The 21,034-nt window shown below is 57.0% G+C and overlaps 2 protein-coding genes across 6 annotated transcripts in view; one reads left to right on the forward strand and one right to left on the reverse strand.

The window, feature by feature from the left end:
* The window catches only part of PRMT7 (protein arginine methyltransferase 7), a 47,453-nt gene extending 44,209 nt beyond the window's left edge, over positions 1-3,244 (forward strand). For all 3 annotated transcript variants that reach the window (XM_059383408.1, XM_059383406.1, XM_059383407.1), the window contains 4 exons: positions 1,006-1,080; positions 1,851-2,011; positions 2,710-2,806; positions 3,015-3,244. In XM_059383408.1, the coding sequence (XP_059239391.1) occupies positions 1,006-1,080; positions 1,851-2,011; positions 2,710-2,806; positions 3,015-3,191 (510 nt within the window). In that variant the 3' untranslated portion in view covers positions 3,192-3,244. The remainder of the gene's footprint in view (positions 1-1,005; positions 1,081-1,850; positions 2,012-2,709; positions 2,807-3,014) is intronic.
* Positions 3,245-4,167: 923 nt separating this feature from the next.
* SMPD3 (sphingomyelin phosphodiesterase 3) overlaps positions 4,168-21,034 on the reverse strand; it is an 81,515-nt gene continuing 64,648 nt past the window's right edge. For all 3 annotated transcript variants that reach the window (XM_059383411.1, XM_059383409.1, XM_059383412.1), the window contains 7 exons: positions 16,534-18,069; positions 11,807-11,882; positions 11,522-11,677; positions 9,851-9,940; positions 9,510-9,573; positions 7,452-7,614; positions 4,168-7,185 (listed from right to left, as the gene is read on the reverse strand). In XM_059383411.1, the coding sequence (XP_059239394.1) occupies positions 7,084-7,185; positions 7,452-7,614; positions 9,510-9,573; positions 9,851-9,940; positions 11,522-11,677; positions 11,807-11,882; positions 16,534-17,859 (1,977 nt within the window). In that variant the 5' untranslated portion in view covers positions 17,860-18,069 and the 3' untranslated portion in view covers positions 4,168-7,083. The remainder of the gene's footprint in view (positions 7,186-7,451; positions 7,615-9,509; positions 9,574-9,850; positions 9,941-11,521; positions 11,678-11,806; positions 11,883-16,533; positions 18,070-21,034) is intronic.

The following is a 21,034-nucleotide window of genomic DNA, read 5'->3' on the forward strand; positions in this document are numbered from 1 at the left end:
GCAGGTGGAACAGTGTGAATCCTAACGATAGGAGGCTCTGCTTTTCTGTGTCAGCACACTGCAGGGTTTTGTGGAAAAGGCTTGCCTTTGTACAAATGCAGTAATTTGGCATATGAAATGGAAATGGCTGTGTGTTGTCATTTTACAATTATCCCTTATCAGAATAATTAAAAAGCATAAGTGAAGAGTTTCAGAAGACATGCTGTTCGGCTCGCTCTGCTCTTACTAAGAGCTGACGCTCCAGTTGTTAAAAGCATTTTGAGATGTAAAGTCAGCTTCTTTATGCAAGAAAAAATTGAAAAGCTTCATTTTAATTTTCTCATCAAAGCAGAACCAGTCACAAAGTCGTTTTGGGAAAGGCATTTCTTCTTAAAAGGATTTTGAAATGCTTTCAACCTTAGAAGTAGAGTGAACCTTCTTTGATATTTCTTTGATAAGAGCAGCTTCATCTGTTGGCAGCTCAATGGCTCTGTGGCTTATTTTCTGGGCATTTCTTCCCTGTTGTTTATTTACCTGATGAGATTTCCATGGGAGTTCTGGCTTTTGAGGCCCAGGAGGGAATGGGACGAAGAATTGGTGGGCCTTTGTGCACTTCTGGTCCCCTCCTTCCCATTGTCCTCGTGCCCTGATCATAGATGCAGAGTCTCAGGAACTAGTTTACAGACTTCTTCCCAAAGAAACCCCATCCCAGTGGCTTTGGCCGATTGTCCACCTTTGGGAGAGGACTTGGGGGTCATGTGAGACTTGGCAGATTTGAGCGACCATCCTGGATCCTTGATCATCTCTCAGCCCTGTCAACCTGGGGCTCTCTTCCAAGCGTGGGGGAACATGGTGTGCCTCAGGGTTGGGGCCGGGCCACCCCCAGCCTGATTTCACTGACACTTCCTCTTATTGTCATGACGCTTGCGTGCCTGTGGGTGGGTGTGGGAGCTGGTGTGCTATCCTACGGAACCTGTGATAACCGTCTCCGGCTGAGTGTCACCAAGGGCTGTGCCTTCCTTATAGGACCTGTGGCGGATCCGGAGTCCCTGTGGTAACTGTGAAGGCTTTGATGTGCACATCATGGATGATATGATTAAGGTTGGTGGGGCCTCACTTCCTCCCTACAGTGTTCTATCCACCCGCTTCACATGGCCACGGCGTCCTGTCCCTCGCACTTGGCCTTCCTTTACACAGTGCAAGTGGGCCTGTGGCTCCTGAGTCTGGCCCCGTTTCATACCCCACCCATTACCCCTGCCCCTTGGGCTGCACCCTGCTTGGCTTTACACACTCTCCTTGCTACCAGCTCGTATGTGACCTTCAGGCGGCAGCCCAGAGGTCACCTGCGGGGCAGCGTTCCTGCCTGGCCCCGTTCTTAGCTGAAGGCTAGTGTCCCCAGGCACTGTGACTCCTGTCTCGAGCCCCTGGACTGGGAGCCTCATGTAGGGATGACCTGGCAGCTGTAGTGCTCAGGAAAGGTCACTGAATGGGCACATGTCCAAGTGCCAGATGTTGTTTTGTTTTTATTTTGTTTTGACCACTGCAGACATTGGCTCTCAGAGTAGCTGAGGAGACTGGCCGAGTCATCCCATCTTAAAAGGCAGATGATGAGGCTTAGGTGAAGCGGCTTGCTGCAGAGACACTTGAGTGCAGTAGTGGGGAGGGAGAAGGCAGCTGGTCTGCTCCAGTTGCCTGTGGTCTTTCTGTGAGGACACACTGTCCCAGGCGACTGCCGCAGTTATTCTGAGGGACCTGGGCCAAGGGGGTGAAGGACCACGGGCCTAGACCTTGGAGACTGGACATGAGCCCCTCATCCCTAGGCTGTTGGCTCTTTGTTTCTGCACACCCTCACCTCCCCTTAACCTTCTCAGCGTGCCCTGGACTTCAGGGAGAGCAAGGAGGCCGAGCCCCACCCGCTGTGGGAGTACCCGTGCCGCTGCTTGTCCGAGTCCCAGCAGATCCTGACCTTTGATTTTCGGCACCCAGTCCCCCCACACCCGGTCCGTGCTGAGGGCTCCATCGAGCTGAGGAGGTGAGAACAGGTTCCAGGGTGCAGCAGGTGGGGAAGAGAGGGTGGGGCCTGCTTTCAGTCTAGTTACTGCTCTGGTGGCTAAGCACTTACTTCCGTGGCTTTCACGTGGGTAGGATGGCCTCCTTATCTGGGCCTTGCCCTTCCTGGTCCGAAGTGGCCCTGAGTCTGTGGCGGGTCCCCACAGCCCCTGGGTGTGTGCAGGTGGAGAGGGAGAGCCAGAGTGGGCTTTGCACATCCCCCCACATCTGCAGTGCCTGTTGAGCTCAGCGGCATGAGAATCAGAGCTGTAGAGAAATGTGATTTTTTGGTTGCTATGGTTACTCATTGGGCCATTTTTCCGGAACTCTGTTGGGAACTAAAGCGGCTTAGGAATTGGTAAGGGCTGCTCATTGTGAGGCACGGTTGGGCCATCCAGCTCCAGCGCCCTTCACAGGGAGGAGCTGCTGCTTCCCTGAGGAAACACTCTGGCCCCATGGTTCCTCTGAGTGCTTGGACAGGGTACAGGGAGCAAGTGGGGCTTTGGTTGTGGTTCTTTTTGCTCAATATTTTCACTAAGTAGCCTTTAGCTGAGTAGCCTTCCTGATTGGGCAGGAAGGAAAGACCAGTGGTTTCTGGAAGGCAGAGGGAAGCTATAGCTATGCTTGCCCGTCTTTTGCATGGCTGTTTCTCTTGTGGCCCAACATCCCCCCTACCCCCAGGCCTGGGAGGAGCCATGGGGCCGTCCTGTGGATGGAATACCACCTGACCCCGGACAGCACTGTCAGCACCGGCCTCCTGAAGCCTCCAGACGACAAGGTAGTGCTGTGTACCTGAGTCCCAGAGCAGGCCAAGCCTGCGAGCTGGTGCTCCTCTGGGTATCCCTCGCATAGGCAGCCAGATCGCGACTCCTCCGTGGCCTGGGCCCGAGCAGCAGCTTCTTGTGGCGAGTGGCCCTGGGCTGGAGGCTGACCAGGAGGGGGCTCCGGTGCCAGGAGCCCTCACTATCTTCTTGTTGCTTCTACAGGGGGACTGTTGCTGGAACCCGCACTGCAAGCAAGCTGTGTACTTCTTCACCAGCCCGGACTGCCGGGTCCCGCAAGGCGGCCCTCGGACCGTCAGCTATACCGTGGAGTTCCACCCCCACACTGGAGACATCAGCATGGATTTCACGCTCTCAGACACCCTGGAGGACGGGTGCTGACCCTCACTTGTTGAGAAATAAAGTGGCCCGAGGGCTCTGGGCTCTGAATGGTGTGAAGGCCCCTCTCTTTTCAGGGCCCAGTTAAATCTCTGGGCTCTGAGGAGCCCTCTTCCCTTTTTGCATTTTTGCACCGCCAGTTCCTTGCTTTGGGTGTGACAGGCAGCACATCTGCTGACTGAATTTGGAGCTGAGGAGGGGCCAGGGAGCCCTCCCTGCTGTAGGTCTGAAGCACTCCAGAAGCTCTCACTTGGCAATGTCCCTGTGCTGTGCTGGGAGTGGGCTGGGTGGCTGTGTGCTCTCAGCTGTGAAGAGCGTGCGTGGTTGGGCTGCCCCTGTGGGAGAGGCCTGGCCTAGGAGTGGTGTTTAGAGGCAGAGCTGCTGACTTGTGGCTAGGCCCTGGTCCTGAAAGAGCATGGCAGGGCTGTCCTTATGTGTTGGGTGACGTTACCCGGATACACCTGTAAGCATCTGGCCTCAATACACAGCATCAGCAGGTGACGGGGACTTGACACCTGGACATCCGACTGCTGCTCAGAGGATAGGGAAGAGGTGGTCTCAAAGCATTTCCTGAGATGCAGACCTGGGAAACCAGCCATCAGGAGGAGGAGCCAGGAGGTAAAGCGTTTTCCTGTGTGCCCCCATTCTGGCAGAAGGACCTCCTGCCAACTACCAGGCCTGGGCTGATAGGTACCATATAGCCACCCACCCCAGCCTGGCCCCCTTGCTTTGCCGCGGAAGACCAGAGTGTCCTGAGGCGGTTCCAGCCTTGCTTCTTCCCAACTCGAGATGCCCTTCATTCTTTATTCCCACTCCGGATGGAACAGGAGATAGTAGGAACCCAGGTGGCCTGGTTTTCTAGCAGTTCGGGGCAGACTTAGCCTGTTCCCATGCTGCTTGGACGAGGGGGCGGAGGCAGGAAAGGTGGGCCCCCCATAGCCTGGCCCCAGCTTGTCACTCAAATAAGAGAACACCAGCCTTGAGCCTCACAGTTTTATTTTCTTATTATCTATCCTTCCGTTCAGCACCAATAAAGGGAAAAAACACCTCTCTTTTCAAAATATTTTATCAGGTGTAAAGATTGTTTTTCTTCTAGGGAAGAATCGTCTGGATATATATTTGATAATATTTTTACCAAAACCTTAGGTGTGCTTACCATATAAAACCCCTAATGTCCCATGAGGATACAATACAGAAAAAAATACAGAAATTAAAAAATTGTTTTTTTTTTCTTTTTTTAAAACAGTATTTCTAAATCTCAGCAAGTTAATACAATAGTTAAAAAGCATCAAGGTTAATATTCATACTTAAAACTCAAGGTGGTTTGGACAAATGGAAATGACCGTTTCCTTCCGAAGCTGACCCCTGCCTCCTGGCTTCTGTGGAGGAGGCCGGGCCTGGGGCAGGCGTGGGGCCGTGGGTGGGGATTTGGATGACCCCCGTGTCCACCCCTCCTAGGCCTAGATGCCACAGAATCTGAGATCCTGGTAGTGTTTTCTTTCTTTTTTTAAAAAAAATCACACTGGAAAAGTCTGGCTTGTGCATGGTCCTAGGATCCCACAGCCGTGATGAAACGTATGGTCGGCAGTGGTGGCCTCAGCAATGAGGCTGCGCCAGAGGGAAGCGCGAGGGGGCGTGGGATGCAGGCTGGCCTGGCTCCAGATGCCAGGGCCAGGTTGGGCAGAGGCGACCTCATTAGGGCAGGAAATGACCGAGGCACAGGGAGGTATGACTTGCCTAAGGCCGCCCTGTGAGGAGGGAGAGAAGCAGGTGCCCCTATGCCGCGGCGCTCTCGTAGAGCTGCCCTGGGTGGGAAGTGGCTCCTCGGAGGGCTGGTGGCGGGGCTGGTGTTTCTCTGCTTCAGGAACCCTGGCTTCTGTCTCTCCTGTTCTCCTGGACATAGCTGACTCGAGGCCTGGAGGCCATGGCTCAGTCCCAGCCAACCAGGCGTTGAGCATGTTCAGTTGGCCCCTGCCTGTGTGAGCAGAGCTTCTTGGCTGCTCCTAGGAGTAGGGTCCCCTGTGACCCCACGGAGCCTTGCCCAGGACTGTGGAGGCCAGGCTCTCGGAGGGAGAGAGCCCTGGCGGGACTGCACTCAGCGGTGAGCAGGCCCTCCTGGCTCTGCACTCGAGGTGGGGCTGGGGGCTTAGGGAATGAATGCTCCTTGCAGCGAGGCCCTCAGCCCAGACACTGCCCGGGACAAACCAGTGCCCCCATGTGTGTGGTTCTCTGAAGTGTCTTCCTCCAGCACAGGGCCTGCCTCTGGGTGGTTGTCTGCTCACCCCCCCAACCCCAATCTGGGTCCCTCTTGCAGCTCAAGTGGGTGACAAGGCACAGCGTCCGCACACTGGCGCCAGGAGGCTTCTAGTATTTGAAGGGTCCTGGTGCACTCCCCAGCCTCGCTGGGCAGATCCGGCTCTGAGCCAAGTGGGCACAAGGTCAGGGCGCTTCAAGGAGGGGAGACCAGTGGGGGTTGACAAGAATAGTCTTCCGAGTTGGAGGGTCCTTGCACTGGGAATCAGACCCCTCCCTCCCTTGCTTGACTGTGGGGGAACAATCCCGGGTGTGTTTTAAAAGGCAGGTGGGCAGAGGCGGGGCTGCTGTGGAGTGGGGAGCTGCGGACCTCCCTTGCGTGCTCTGCCATGTCCTGCCCGGGTACCCAGGGCTGGCCCTGGTCCCGTGGGGGCAGAGGGAGCATCTGTGGGCCTAGATGCTAACCAGTACCATGTGCTGCCCCAGGCAAGCAGTGGCCCTTGGCCTTCACCCCCAGCCTCCATACTGGTGAGGGGGAGGGGACAGGCCAGTCTGCACCTGGGCTTTCTGCCTCTTCATCTAGGGCCCCTGGGTCACCTTTCAGGATGGGCCTGGGAGGACAGAGCTGCAGCCTCACTCCAGAGGCAGGCAGACAGTTCCTGAGCTCAGCCAGGGAAAGCTTGGTCCCAAACCAGAGAGGTGTCCAGAAGGGAAGTGGGATCAGGCAGAAGAAGGTTGTGGTTGGTTTTGACAGAAGAGAAGCCATAAATTGATCATTTGGAATACCTGAAGCCCCCACCCCCACCCTTTTATAGCATGAGTTCCCCTCTTCCCTGTGAAAGACTGATACTGTCTCAGATTCTCTTTGCCCACTTTGAAGTCTCTTGGGGGAGCCTCTGGGGCCCTGGCTGGCTGGGAGGGGGAGCCCAAACAGGGTTCTCCCTCATGGTTTGCAGACCCTCTAAAGTGAAGGGTGGTTTTCTTTTTCTGTTTTTCTTTTTAAAATGTAATCGCCCTTGAATGCAAGACCCTGGGAAGAGCTGGGGCTTGCTGGTAACTGGACACATCCTCATGGTCCCGGCTTGCTGGCCGTCCAAGCTGGAGGCGGGCGCTGGCGGCCCTGTGCCCAGGAATGCTTCTTTGGCTGGTTCTGATTGTGTTTGGAGTTCGGCCTTGGGTGAGGCCCGAGTTAGGGGTCTGTGTGGCTACGGTGTGGCACGTGACATGCGGGCAGTTTGCATGCGAGGGTGCAGGCATGCGAGACGATATGGCAGCGGACAAAAATAATGAACCCTGGACGAAGCTTGAGAAGAGATACAAAGAGTACAGAAACCCGGTTCTCATACTAACCCCCGGGTTACAAACTAGGTTGTGCTGTAGATTTGTAGAAAATCATGTTTTGAAAGAATGGCACTGTTGGGCAGCTGCGGCTCCCAAGGCCGGCCTGACTCTGTCCACAGTCAGTGCCCAGAGGTGCAGGGCGGCGCTGGTTCCAGCTCACCTGGGACAGACTGAGGCTACCCCCGGGTCCCTGCCCTCCTCCCCCAGCACCAGGGGTGCTGGCTGGAGGGGACACGGCCAGAGAGGTGCTGCGGCTCAAAGGGCTGGCAGAGGCCCTGCTGCTCGGAATGACGTGGCTGGTCTATGCCTCCTCCTCCCCTGCAGACACCATCAGCCGCATGGCCACTGGAAGGTGGTCAGTCAGGCCGGACAGCTGGGTGATAAAACTGAATTCTTCCACCTCCTGTTGGGGAAAAGCATTCCTTTTAGATCCAGAGGTTAGTCGACAAAGGAGGGGCCCAGAGGGCAGGAGTGGGGCTGTGGGGTAGGGGCTGGAACTGGCCAGGATCTTCCTGGAGACTGAGGGGTGGGAGCCTTACATGGAGCCCCAGGGTCTTTGGGATTGACGAGTCTGGTTTTCAGAGGAGAGCTCTGTGCTGTTGAGGGGTGCAGGGCAAGGGTCCCCTATCTACAGGCGTGGCCTGGCTGCCCAGCCTGCCCCCGACTCACGGCCTTCCAGTCCGGGCACAGCCCCTCTTCCGCGTACAGCATGTAGTCGATGCGCCTGCCATTGCCCTTCAGCAGGTCCTTGCGTCCCTTCTGGCCTGCCCCAGGGCTCTTGCTGGTGGGGAAGGCCAGGTACTCCCTGCGTCCTTCCTCGCTCTCCAAGACCCTGCTCGACACACAAGAAGGCACAGGACGTGAGGTGAGCCCCTTTGCCCCCTTCCCCAGGCCCCAGATCCTGAGTATAGAGCCACGTTCTCATGCCCAAGTGAGAAGCAGGTCAGACCAAACCCTGTGTTTAAGATCTGTCTTCCCGTGGAGCCAGAAGGGGCCTGGGTGGAGGGACACTCAGTGTGAGCCTATGAATTCCTGGCTGAGCCGTGCTGCTCCAGAGTCCGTCCGGGAACGTCCTGTGTCCACTTTGGGCATGGCTGTGGCTGAAGTTTGGACACAGCATCGCCCAGAACCTGGGGCCGAGACGGAAACAGGAGCAGAACAGGGCTTTGCTTGGAGCCAGTGGGTGGGGGCCTGTTTCGGCAAAGGGTCTTTGCAGGGAACCTTAGGGACTCGTCTCTCCTAGAATCCCCAGACCTCCTGGGACTGTTGTTTCAGATCAGCAGGGCGCTGGGGGAGCCAGGAGATCACCCAGGCCCTATTCTGGGACTGGACTCCTGGGTCTGTCTATCTCTGAGTGGCCGTGCCACATGAGCTCTCTTCTGACACAGGGATGATCACTGTGGGCCCCAGGATGTTTCGGGGACCAGGCATGCTGAGAAAGGAACTGTGTAGGGGGGCATCTATAGAAGAGTTTGTGACTCTTGATACTGAGATGGTGAGTTTGGGCCCCACATTGGGTGTTGAGATGACTTAGATCAATAAAACTTGGGGGAAAAAAAACATGGGGTGTGTCTGCCATCCCATTTCTTGGAGGAAAGAAACTGACACTGGTGCAGAAGTGTGGGTCTACAGGGTGTATGAAGTGCTTGGGTGGGGTGTAAACACCCTGAATCCAGGCCTTCTGACTTCCTGTCTACTGTTCCCTTCCGGCCAGGTTTTCTCTGGAGCCCAGGGCCCCGCTGTGGAGAGCCTTCACAGGAGACTGGCAGAGGGCAGGCACCGACAGACACCGCACAGGCCCTGTGGGCCGGCTGATGCCTGGACACATGGAAGGGGCACCTGGACGTGCACAGCCAGCAAACATGGGTTTCTACAAGGTTTTTATCAGCCCTGAGTAAAATACACTAATGACATGCAGAACATCACTACATCTCAGAAATATAATCTATTACTGTCCTTTGCCTTTGATAATTAATTCTAGCATCAGTGATCTAAGAGTTACTGATAGTCATTTTTTAATCATTAGCTCATAAAAAGATAATTTTCTCAGCATAGGATGATGTTTCAAATTTAGTCTGTAATCTAATTAATTGGCTCAAATTAGCTGTGAGGAGCCACCGCCCTGACTGTGCAGTCTGAGGCTGTGAGTTATAAATTGGTTCTGCTGCTGGCCTCTCAAATGTCTCTTTATGGAAGCCTCATCAGGTTCAAGTATGAAGTTTGGCTGGGATGGAACTGTCTCTACTTTGAGAACACTGATTTGTATTAGCTCCCCTCATATTTTAATTTGCCTAATTGGTGGCTACCAGCTGCCAGGATCCTGCAACACAGGCCATCTCCCTAGGCCTTCCACAAGGGTTGCGGCAACCCTTGCCCTTGCCTGGAGAGATCCCTTCCCGGAAGATCCCTTCCTCAACAGGATGGCAGGCTGAGCTCTTCCAAAGTGAGCCTGGACTCTGGTGCTGATGTAGGAAATGCCACCTCGAGACCCTCATCCTGGTGGGAGGCTTCTTTGTGGGCACACAACCCCCACCCCACGTGAGTCTCCACCCACCTCACCTTCAGTCCCTGAGGCCCTCACAGGCTTCCTTCCCACGGAACTGTGTGCTCTACTCTGCCCGGCACAACCGGCTCCCCACACCAGAGTCAGGGCTCAGTGCTTTTCCCGGCCCTAGGAACCACCCTCCCCTGCATGACCGTGGCATAAGGCTGCCGACTGCTGCTTACTTCTGCAGATTGTCAGGGGTGCACACTTCCTCGTCGTAGAGGTTGTCTGTGTCCAGCATGGTACCTGGGAACAAGGAGGCAAGAGTGGTCACTGCAGGCAGGGCCCAGCCAGCCGCTAGGAGGGCTGCCTCCCCGGGGCAGGAGGCCTGAGTGAGGGCTTTGCGCCTGGGCAGTTGACTGGCCCTGCCCCCTGCCGTGGGGTTTTGGGGGCAGGGCCTGAAGTCTTCCTGAGAAGCCTGTGGAGAGCCCAATCGTGGTGTAGAGTCGGGCCTTGGCCGTACCCTCCCCCTGTCCTCCCTTGGTGCCCCCACCCTCAACCTTCTGGCCCAGCCCCAGCTCACCGATGGCCCAGGACTTCTCCTCTCCCGGCCCCAGGCGGCAGGGGTCCTTGTAGTGTGTAAACAGGGAATGCTGCTGCTCCAGCTTGTCATCTGTGCGGGGAGAGAGGGAGGCAGTGCTGTGGGGCACAGGGTGTCTGTCCTCGAGGGTTGCCTGTCTCTGCTTCTAGTCACCCTGACCAGATAGCACTGAGTCCCTTGGCTAACTGCCACTGGGTGTGCTCTGTGGTCCGTTTGTCACTGGTTTTCTGTGTCCTTGAGAATGCCCCTCCACCCCCCACGCCCAGCACTAGGTTGAGCTATCTTCTGAGAACAGTGGTCTCTGTTCCTCCTGGGCTCCCTCCAGGTGGTGCCCAGATGTGGCGGCAAACCCTGTAGGGGGCCAGCTGATGCTGCCCTGGCCAGCGGTCCAGCCCTCATGGACCTGGGTGCCCAGGTTGAGTGAGGAGTGATCATACGAGGTGGAGAGAGAGACAGGTGACCTGCCCTGGATTCCAGTTTGTCCGGCCAACTCATGGAGCCAGAAAGTGCCTGGGAGGAAAGACAGGTACCATGTGGGGCCTGAGCAGGTGGAACCCTCCGGCAGCCTCTTCCTTTGTATGCTGCATTCCCTCCCTGATGCAGGAAGATCCCAGGAGCACCGGCTTTTGAAGCTGGACCCAGGCATGTGACCAGGCACGTGACTTAGAGGGAACCGTGGGCTAGGATCGGGGGCTGTGCCTTCCGTGGCAGACACTGTCCTCCCTACTCACCATTGTCAGAGGTCGATTTCTGGGTCATGAACCAACAGAAACAGCGGCCACCAGGTAAGGGCACCGCACGGTGCTCCAGGTGGGACCTTCAGGTCTCCTGCCTTCCCTGAGGGCTAAGCCTGAGCACACAGACCCCATGTCACTCATGGGGTGAAACTCTGTAGTTTCTCCTGGGCTGGGGCTGGTGTGGAAGGAGCCCAGGAGCCAGTGGGTGGGTGGGGGGTGGGGTGGGAATTGGTGTTGCTCCCATCAGCTCCTCTGGCAGGGAGAAGCTCAGAGCTGCACAAACTCCCAGGAGGTCCCTGAGATCCACATGATCACCAGATTAGTTATTGAAGTCAATTTTTTAAAACACTGCCCATGATTGATTAGTTTTTAGTTTTTTAACCTAGTGGTTAAAGGCATAATGACCAGGGTTCAAATCCCAGTTCAACCACTTCCTGCCTCTGTGACCTTGGACTAGTTACTGGGCCTGTCTGGGTCTCCGCTTCCTCTCCCACCCTTGTAGATCAACACCATGCTCACCGTCAGGGTAGTTCTGAGATTTAAATGAAACAGCCGTTAGAGGTTAGAATCATGCCCGGTGCAAAGCAAGAGATGACTGAGGACCTGGTGGGTAGTGTTAGCTGACTCGCCCGTAGTCTGAGTTTCAGAGGCCCCGAGGCTTTTTTGTCAGAGTTCATTTTTAGAGCATCTCTTTGTCTCCTGTAAGGAGGCCTCTGTGCTTTCTAGGCAGAGCGTGGGCTCTTCTCATTTTAGGATTTCTAGGGGGCAGAGAAATCACAGTCTTGCTAATATCTCACCCACATGCTCCCGAGGAGCAGGAAGTTCTTCAAGCTGAAAAACCCAAGCCTTTCTTGCTGTGCCTGGAGCCCATGCCCTCCCCAGGAGCTGACCCGACTGGGGAGGACCACCACCTCACCTGAGGAGCAGTTGTCAAAATTAAAATCTCCACAGATGACATCAAACACCACCAGCTCCTCGGGGTTGGCTGTGCTGGACGAGGAGGTAGATTTTCGGAAATCAGCCAGCCAGTCCTGAAGCAGGTCCAGCTGCTCACACCGGATGGCACTGTCCTCTGTGGGGCAGAGCCGGAGAGATTAGATGGCGGAGCTGCAGTGAGACCCTCTCTAGACCGGGGTGCCGACCCCAGCCTGTGGGGGGCTGATGCCCCACCCCCTGGAAAGCCCAGGCCGCCAGATCCTACCTGGCAGGGCGTGCAGGTGTGTGCAGGAAATGTACCCGACAATTCTTTGGTCCTGAGGTGTGCTTCCCACCTGCACCTGTTGGGGAGGGAGGGAGGTGTTGATGATGAAGTCGACATTATCCTGAGTACAAGCCCATTTTTGTCAGCTCCTGGTTACACTAGGGCCCAGGTAGGAACAGCAAGGTCATGCTTCCAGGAGCTTCTGGTCTAGTATGGGAGGCAGACATATCAAGAAATACCAGCTTCTGGCATGCTAAGTGCCACTAGTAAATCATGCAAGCATTATAGGAGGAAAAATGCAGAAATCCCCGCTGATTTCCTCCTTATAACCTGGCCGTCTCCTGGTGACGAGTGTCCATGTGGATGACCCTCACATGCCAGCCCTCAGTTCCTTGCCCACTCCTGTCTGATGGCTGTTCTCCCTTCCCTTAGCCACAGCCTAGGCCTCATCCCACCCTGGAGCCCATTCCTCCAAAGTCTAAGCCAGGCTTCCCTTTGGGAACAGCCCAGCCTCAGAGCCTGACACCCTTCCTGACATGGAGAGGGCCCTGCCCTCTGCTCTCTCCCCAGCCTCTGCCCCTGTGGCTCCACGAGAAGCCACTTCATCTGCTTCTGGGCAGTGGTTTCCTGATCTGAGATGACAGCTATGGCCTCCATCTCCTTGGCACCTGTCATGCAGTGACCTCATGGGTGGGCAGTGTGTGTGTGGGGGGTTCCTCTGAGACTCTGTGCCCAAGTGCTAATGATCCTGGTGGGGTGTCTCCACAGGCTGGTGTAATGACATCACAGACCACCCGAACCGCCCCCCCCAGTGGTGACCCCCCTGCAAGCCTGAGCCAATGGGGCTATGGTTGTGGAGTTAAGTGATGCTGCCCAGCCCGCTGTTCTCCAGGCCTCTGATCCCGGCAGAGCTGCTAGAGGCTGCAATGGGAGATCCCCCCTGCTCCCTGCCAGGGGTGTCCCTTAGATCATCTGTGGCTGCCATTCCCCAGAGGTCTCTCTCTCTCTCTCTCTGGGCTTTCCTCCCACCTGAACTTCAGCAGTCTTCCCCAAACTTCTTTAATCCATTCCAGAATGGGTTTTCTATGATAATGAGATCCTGGACCCTGGGAACTGTCCAGGGAAGGGGACTGTAGAGGCCAGTTTATAGCGAAGGGATATCTATCTGCTGAACATGACTCTGCTCATCCCCCAGCTAAAAGTGGTCTGGACTTGCCAGCCCTGCCACATCACCGGCCCTCCAATCTGAGAGCCTGGGGAGGCTTCCATCTTTGTTTGTGCTGCCGAAGTCAGGTAGGCATTATTCTCCTCCATATGGGTTTACACATCATTAGGCATTCTTAGCTCTTCAGCTCCTCTCCCAGCCTGGATGGATGCATATCTCTCCTTCTCCAATGCCCAGCAGGATGAACATCTGGTTACTTGAAAATGGGCAGTACAGCCTGAATTGGGGGCTGTTTATGAAGTCCCATGTTTGCCAGTCATTTCTGGCCCACAATCTAGACCCAAACCTCAAACCTCGGCCTTTCAGTACCACCACCACCCCCCCGCCCCCCCCACAGTGTCTTGCAAAATCACATACCATTCATGTGCATCGTTGCAAAAACACAACACGATCTTTTAAGAAAACCACTGTGCCCCCACTGGCCACACGATGGCGCTCTGTCCCCTTGTATTCTTGGGGCAATGCATCTGTTCCCCCGAAATAATATGCTGTGAGCACTAGGGCTTGGAGCTTCATGGACCCTGCCTTGCTAGAGCCTTACAACAAGTCGGAGGGTTATGCTACAATTATACTAGAATTGGCTCGGGGTTATGAGGCTCTTTTGGCCGAGGCCGGTTCACATCAGATGTTTGCTGCCCCGAGCCCAGCTCCTCATCCTACTCTGCTGCTTTCTCAACTCCTGGTGACTTGCCAGGCTTTTCACCCACTCTAGGGTCTTAGTGTGTCAGCCCCTCACTCATTCAGCACTTGGTGTCACCTGCCTGTGCTGAGACCTGCACAAGGACAGGTGAGGTGCACCACTCAACACCGCCCCCACCCCCGGCCCCACCACCTTCAGGAGTACAGCGGGAGGAAGGGAAGACACAGCCACAAGGACCCAGCTACCAGCTGCCTGTCCCTCAGCCGCATCCAGCCCATGTCTCCGCCACTCTGGTGACTTCCCTGCTCTCCGTCATCCCCGTCAGCCCTGTGAGCTGCCAGGACCTACTTCCCTACGTGCTTGAACTGATTGATTCTGCTCCGGCTCGGGTCCTTGGGAGTTGCAGAGGTTTGTGTTTCTCTTGGAAAAACAATCATACTGAGAGGCTGTGCCTTGTAGTCATGGTGGGCAAAGACGGTCAACAGAGAAGGGGCCCAGAATCAGGCTTTCCCACACGTAAGGAGCAGCCAGGGGTTCCAGTCCCTTCTCAGGGTGCGACGGTATTAGGAAAGCACGTTGTCCTCAGGCACAGACCTGCCACAGAGTGGGTGGTGGGGGGAGAAGGGATGCAGATGAAGGAGCACTGGTCTCCACCTGCAGCCTTCCAGCCCCCAGCCCCGGGCCTGTCTCCTGAATTCTCATTTATTTCACTCCTCCAGGCAGGAGAAACAGGAACGCTTTCCCCAGCAGATGGGCTGGGTCTGCTGTGTACAGGGCTCAAATGGCGCATTCTTTCTGTGTGATGGAGAAGCAGGCAGCAGGAGGGCTGGGGAGCAGGGCTGAGGGTCCCACAGAGGGAAAGCTGGCTCTTGCTGGCCGTGCTGTGAAAGCTTCACAGAGGCGGCGTGGCCAAGCCAGGGTGGGGCCGGGACACAGGGAGCCAGGCATGGAGGCTCCTGGGGGAATGGGACACTGGAGCAGAGCCCCCCAGCACTGAAGGCTAGGCTTCTCCCTGAGGCAGCAGGAAGTGGGCAGCAGGAGTCAGACCCAGGAGAGCACTGGAGGGGAATGGAGTTGGGAGGGGAAGGACAGCCCCAAACAAAGGCAGATGCAGAGGAATGGTGGCCTGGGCCATGACAGTGCAGCTGTGGGTGAGGGGTGGACCTAGACGTATTTGAAAAGTGAAATTAGGAGCCTGGATGGAGGAGAGGGGCTCAGGGCACAGGGAGGAGTCAAAGCGGGCATGGTGGAACCTGGCTGATGGAGATGGGCAGATAGTAAGTGAAAGAGGATGGTGTCCAGGAGGCACCCGGATATGGGGTTGGGGGCTCAGGGGAGAGGTGTGGGCTGGGACAAATGCAAGAGCCCTCAAGCAGGTGTGGAAATGGAGTCTGTGGAGTGACTTCCCCAGGCAGGTGCAGGGAGAGGGGTGCTGGCATGGTGACCACTTGGAAATGAAGAGGCCTACCGAAGTGAGGTCGGGTCGCCCTGCTGTGGGGGCTGCCGACCCTCAGCTCGGGCTGAGAGCCGGACAGGTGGGAGGAGGCCTGCCAGATGCTGTCAGATCTGCAAGGTCGGACAGAAATTGCAAACTAGATTTTAGGTGGAATATCTTGATTTTTAAATGTCGGCCAACACAGGAAACTTGTTAATCAAACATAGCTGCAGACCAGTTTTAAGTGAAGGAGCAGAGGGAGCATCAGCGGTTCGAGGCTGGGCAGGCTGACCAGGAGCCTGGAAGGAATGGCCAGAGAGGTGAGAAGAATGTCAGCAGCAGAGAGGCCGTCCAAGAAGACTGTCATCACCCTGGTGGGCAAGGTGGTCGGGGGAGCCAGACCAAGGAGGGAGACGAGGGTGTGGGCTGGGGGCAGGGCCAAGGGGGTCCCCAGCTTCTGAACCATCTGTGGCAGAGCAGGTGGGAGGGAGAGGGTACGCTCTTCTCTTGAGCTTGACAACACGTCCCCTCCTTCCCCCAGAAAGTCACTCCAGCTGCTGAGACAAAAATATATCCAAGGAACAGAACATTGATGAACCATATGCCAAAATGGGGAGGTAAGAGGAGTTCATTCAATTTCAGCATCTCAGGCTGTGAGAGAAGAGTTAAGGACCCCAAACTGTGGGCCTACAGAGCTGCAGAAGAACCACTGAGCACTCTGGTGTGGGGTCTGGGTCCTGTAGCATCTGGCCAAATGGTGCTTCCCAAAACTCTGGAAACGCCGAGAATGGCTTTTGCGTAGGGAACAAAAAAGTCAACACTCGGAGCGTGTCAGGCTCAGTAGAAGATAGCGGGTAATGACCAAATTACCATGGTCTAAAAACTCCTGCAATTGCATCCAAATTAGCAGAAATAATTATGATTCACTTTAATTAGTGACTATGGAAGCGAAGCCTTGGGCTGGTGGGCAGAGGGCCTGGCATGGCAGCTGCTCAAGAACCGGGAGGGAGGGGGCACCCAGCCAGTGAGGCTGTGGGCCTAAGTGAGCGGGCGTTTGCCCCTTTGTGGGCAGGGGCCCCCTGCCGCCTCCTCCTCCCTTGACCGCTGTCATCTTCACTGCTGGCACAAGGACCTCCCAGGCCTCAAGCTCACTCCCTGCCCCATGAATAGGCACTAGGTTTCTTACAAATGAGGAGATAATGGCTCAGAGACCTGAGGAACTTGCCCAAGAGCACCTGGCCAGGCCTGTCTGAGCCTGAACCCCAAGCTGGGCGCCCACTGGCTCAGCTCCAGGAGAGGCCTGGCCTGTCCCCAGCCCTCCCAGAGTGGAAGGACCCCCTGACTGCAGCCCACTGTCCTCCCCGCCCCCTGACCAAGGCTCTGCCACAGGCTGTTGTGTGCCCCGGGGCATGGCCACAGCTTCCTACCTTGAGAAACAGCGCCCCTTTCGAGGCCAGGCCATCGGAGCGCCGCCCATTGGGGTAACAGTGATAGGCCACGTCCATGATAGGGTAGCGGCTGGCAAAGAAGAGGCCGCTGTTGAGAAACTTGAAGCTGCAGCAGCCTTGGCAGCCATAGACCCCGACGTCGTACAGAATGTACTCGAAGTAGCCGTGCAGCTGGTCTTTCAACTTGGCGGCTGCCCGCTTGTCAAACACCTCCTGCAGACACAGGAAGTCCAGGTTGGCGGGGAAGAAAGCGGACACCTCGTGGTCAAAGGCCTCGTCCGGGTGCCGCCTCTTGCGCGCAGCCGCCTTCTTCACTCCGGAGGCCTTGTAGGGGAACTTGCTGTTGGTGGCGCCCGGCTCCCCACTGCCGCCGCCGTCTGCCGCGGCCCGCACCTTCACCAGGGACTCCCTGGAGGCCGATGGGCTGCCCAGGCTCCCCGAGTCCCCGTCCCGCTGACTGTGGTTGGGTGTCTGGCCCTGGGGGGCCCCACCAGCCCCATTCCTGGCTTGGCCCCCAGCAGCGCTGTCGTCGGCTTCAGGGGGCCGGCCCCCTTCCTCGCCTCCGATGCGCACGATGCAGGCGTCCTCCAGGCTACCCTCCGCCGGCTCCCCGGAGGCCGGGCCATTGGCAGCCTCGTCACTGGGGTGACGCCCGCTGCCGTCACCCTTGTATTCCACAGAGGCCGTCCTCTTAATGCTCCCGGGGACGGCCTTGGCCACACCATCGCTGCCCTGCGGTGACACCAGGCTGCTGAAGCTGGCCGCACTGATGGAGGTGTTGGTGGGCGAATCAATGTAGATTTTAATCTGGGGCCGACTGGCCCCATTGCGGATTCTCTGCCCAATCTCTTTGGCCCGCGCTTGGGTGTTAAAAACATTGTTGAGCCTGGCCAGCGAGTCAGGGAGGAGGCAGACGTTGGCAGTGGCAAAGCAGAAGCTTTTGCCGGGACCTGTACCCTTCCATTCACTGAGCAGGGCCGCCCCACCAGCCAGGCCCTTGTCCTCTAGCCGGGAGTAGACGTAGGGTCGGCGGGTGGACTGCAGTGGGGACCAGAGGAGGAACCCGACGAAGGCGAAGGGCAGCGAGGCAACCAGGAGGGCCAGGTAGACGGGCGTGAAGAGCACAGTGCAGAGCAGCTGGAGGTAGCACGGGTCGTCCGCCCGCTGGCGCTTCTCGTAGGTGGTGGGGATGAAGGAGGCCACGAGCCGGTCTGCCAGCCAGTAGCATGGGAAGATGAGCGCCCAGGACACGGCATGCAGGGCGGACAGACAGCTATTGGGAAAGGGGGCCGTGTACAAAACCATCGCAGCTCACTGGGCGCCGCGGCCGGCCCTACTACATGGTGTCCGTGGCAGCGCGGGCACTTTCTTGCGAGGGGTGGGGTGGGGGAGCAGGTGGAGGAGGGGTCACCTCCTGGTGAGATGCGTCTCTGGGTGGTCAGTGGTGAGTGCTGGCCAGCCAGGCATGATTCACCTCAGTGCGCCATACTGGGCCACCAAGGCCCGCCAGGGAGCCTGTAAGACAGAAAATAAGGGGCTTTACTCATCCTTAGGGGCGCAGGTCAGACGTTGGGGTCACTCGCTCCCTCACCCTGTTCCCGCTTCCTCCATCAGAAGCAGGAGTATTCTGTTTGTCTGAGTGTGTTTGGTTTCCTTGGAGTAAACAGCTTGGTGACGTGACCACATCTGTCTTGATCTTGTAGCCTAACGGCTCAGAAATGAACCCCAGATTTTGGAGGGGCCTAGCTCTGTGGGCATTTGGGAGGCAGCCTGGGGATCCTGGAGGGTGCCTGGGCCTGACGCTGGCCTGGAGCAGCCAGAAGACCACCAGGAGCCAGGGGTGTGCCTGATTCAGAGGAGCCTCAAATACACCTGCTTGTCACTGAGTGTCCTTCAGGTCAAAACAGAGGGGGAGCAAACAGCAGAGACATGGGGTCAGAGAGTCCTGGGGTGCAGGGCAGTGTCGCTGGCAGGAGGACCCCTGAGAGGAGGGCTCCGCCCACAACCAGGCTCTCACAGTGCCCATCCTGCAGCATCAGCCCACTCTTGCCCTCCCACCCCTGCTGACCCCCGACCCCAACCCCGGAAATCTCTGACCAGCCAGGATCCTGGCACTGCTCGGGCCTTAACCCACATCCAGAATGATGTTCCCTCTGACTTTTGGAGAAGCATCCTGGAGCTGTGAGGCCCAAGCTTCTCCCCTAAGCCTGAGATGCAGCCTGGGGCCCAGCTGAGGCCCGTGGCTGGAGGAATGAGTCCACCCTGGGCTCCTGTCCCAGCCAGGGCACAAGCCTCAGACCAGGACTTAGGGCCCTGCCTAGCAGAGGCTGCCAGGGAATTACTGTGCTGAACGTAGAATTAAGAAAGGCCAAGAGTCTGGAGTGTTGGCCCAGCCTCCAGGGACCATGGGAGATCATTGTGTGATGAAGCTGGTATAACCAACATCTTGAGTCTTCATTACCCAGTCTGTTGGGGGTTTCACTTCCTATTCACTGTCTCCCTGACCCAGTCCAGCCTCTGCCCTGGTGCCATGGAGGGTGGGGGTCTGTGCCCACGTTCCATCCATCCTGGCCCACCGCTCGTTTCCCCCTGCCTCCCTGGGCACTGCAGCTAGGACCTGGGTGCCATTTGGGTTTTGCCTCCCCCTCAGTCCCCACATCGCATCTGTCCCTCTCCTGGAACTCCTGTGCTGGTCCATGAGTGCATGATGCTTCAAGTACTGTCTTGGCTGCGTCTCTTTCAGGCCAAGTTCCACACAGTGGCTGGGGGATTCTGTCTAGTCTGACCATCCCTCAGATACCCCAAACCCACAGAACCCTCTGTGGGCCCTTTTTTGGCTATCTTGTGTCCTAGCCAGGCCTGCCATGTCTGCAGCCCCGTCTCCCTTGTGCCCGGATCCCACTTGGTGGAATGTGGTTTCCTGTCCCTGCCCTGCCCCTCACCGAGCTCACCCCTTTTCTTCTGGACTCAGCTCAGAATTCACCTCCTCAGAGAGGCCCTTTTGCCCCCTTTGCCTCTCCTTGCCAGCTGGCTTAGGTAGCTCCCTGGGGGGCTCCTGTCTGCATTGTGCATGGCCTGGTCTCTGCAGTTCCAGGTCATAAAGCTCATGGGTCACAGCCACCTCCCAGCAGCCTGGGAGCTTCCTGGAAGAAGGGACTGCATTGAGGGGCCTGGCGGGTCCTGGGGCCACACCAGCAGGAGCTCAGGAAGTGGGTGGGTGACTGGAGGTCAATCTGCACTGCCTCCAGGCCTGAGGTGCAAGGAGGGGGGGGTGAGGTCTCCGAGATGCACCTGTCACTTCAGTGCACTCCTGTGGCCACATCTCCAGGGCTGATTTAGTGGGGACAGGGTACTTGCTAACATTTAAAGAGGAACTTTAGCTGGTGTCTGTGTCTGGTTCTGGAGAATACATTTCACAAGAATTTTACTTTCTTTAGGGGAAATTGCTTTGAAGGAAACCCTGTAAGTTTAGTTGGGGGAAGCAGGTGTGTCTATTCAGACCACAGCTCTCTGGCCAGGAGCCATGGGAAACTGTTCCTTTGTAGAGAGCTCACACGGCGCCTCGGTTGAATCTGGAAAAAGCGTGTCGTCCGCCTGTGGGCAGTGGGACCACGTTCATCTGGTGCTGTAGTCACAAGGCCTCTCACTCAGGTGTGGGCAATGAGGCTTGCGTTCAAGGATGGTGGTGAGGCCAGAGGGCCAGCCCTCCATCCCTCTCCCCGGCCCCCTGGGGCAGGGGATGGGGAAGCTGTTTCAGAGGTTGGGAGGAGACCCCTGACATCCTGCCCTGGAGTCCCAGACCAGACAGTGGCCTTCACCACCCTCTCCAAACTGGAGCCGAGTCCTGGTTTTCCAAGGCCAGGCTCCATGAGGGGAGGCGGGTGCCCTAACCTTGACGGCCTTTACTGTGGGGTCTGCCGATTCAGAGGTCCTATGAACTGAGGCCCCGAGACTAACATTGTGATGACAGTGGCTGACACTGGAGGGTTTGTTCTAGGCCTGCTGACCCTCTGTGCGCATGACTTCTAACCCCCCAGAAGAGCTGCAGCAACTCTGTGGCCCAGAGCTTGTTTGTGGCTCAGTACTTAGAGGGGCTGTGGCTGTCCAGAGCTCTCCCATGCCTGCCACCTGACAGACTTACTTATTCTTTCTTTAAAATCCCAGCCATGTCTTTGAGTGTTAACGCAAAGCTGGGGCAGCAGCCCGCTGGCTCCCTTGGAGCTGGTGGGTCTGGCTGCCGTCGGCCCAGCTCGCACGCACCATGTTTGTATTCGGAGCGGGCAGCTTCAGACTGGCCAGGCTGAGAGCCAGGGGGGAGGGCGCAGGTCCACCTCCACCAGCCGGACCTGGAGGAGGCGGCAGGTCCCGTCCCTGGGATGGCGTCTCCCAAGCCTCCAGCAGCCACTGCAGTGGGCACCAAGGTGCTAGGGGTAGGGGTCTAGGCCAGACTTCTGGGGACACCCAGATGCCATCCCCAAGT

This window comes from Mustela nigripes, chromosome 17 (assembly GCF_022355385.1).
Source record: "Mustela nigripes isolate SB6536 chromosome 17, MUSNIG.SB6536, whole genome shotgun sequence".
Lineage (NCBI taxonomy): Eukaryota > Metazoa > Chordata > Mammalia > Carnivora > Mustelidae > Mustela > Mustela nigripes.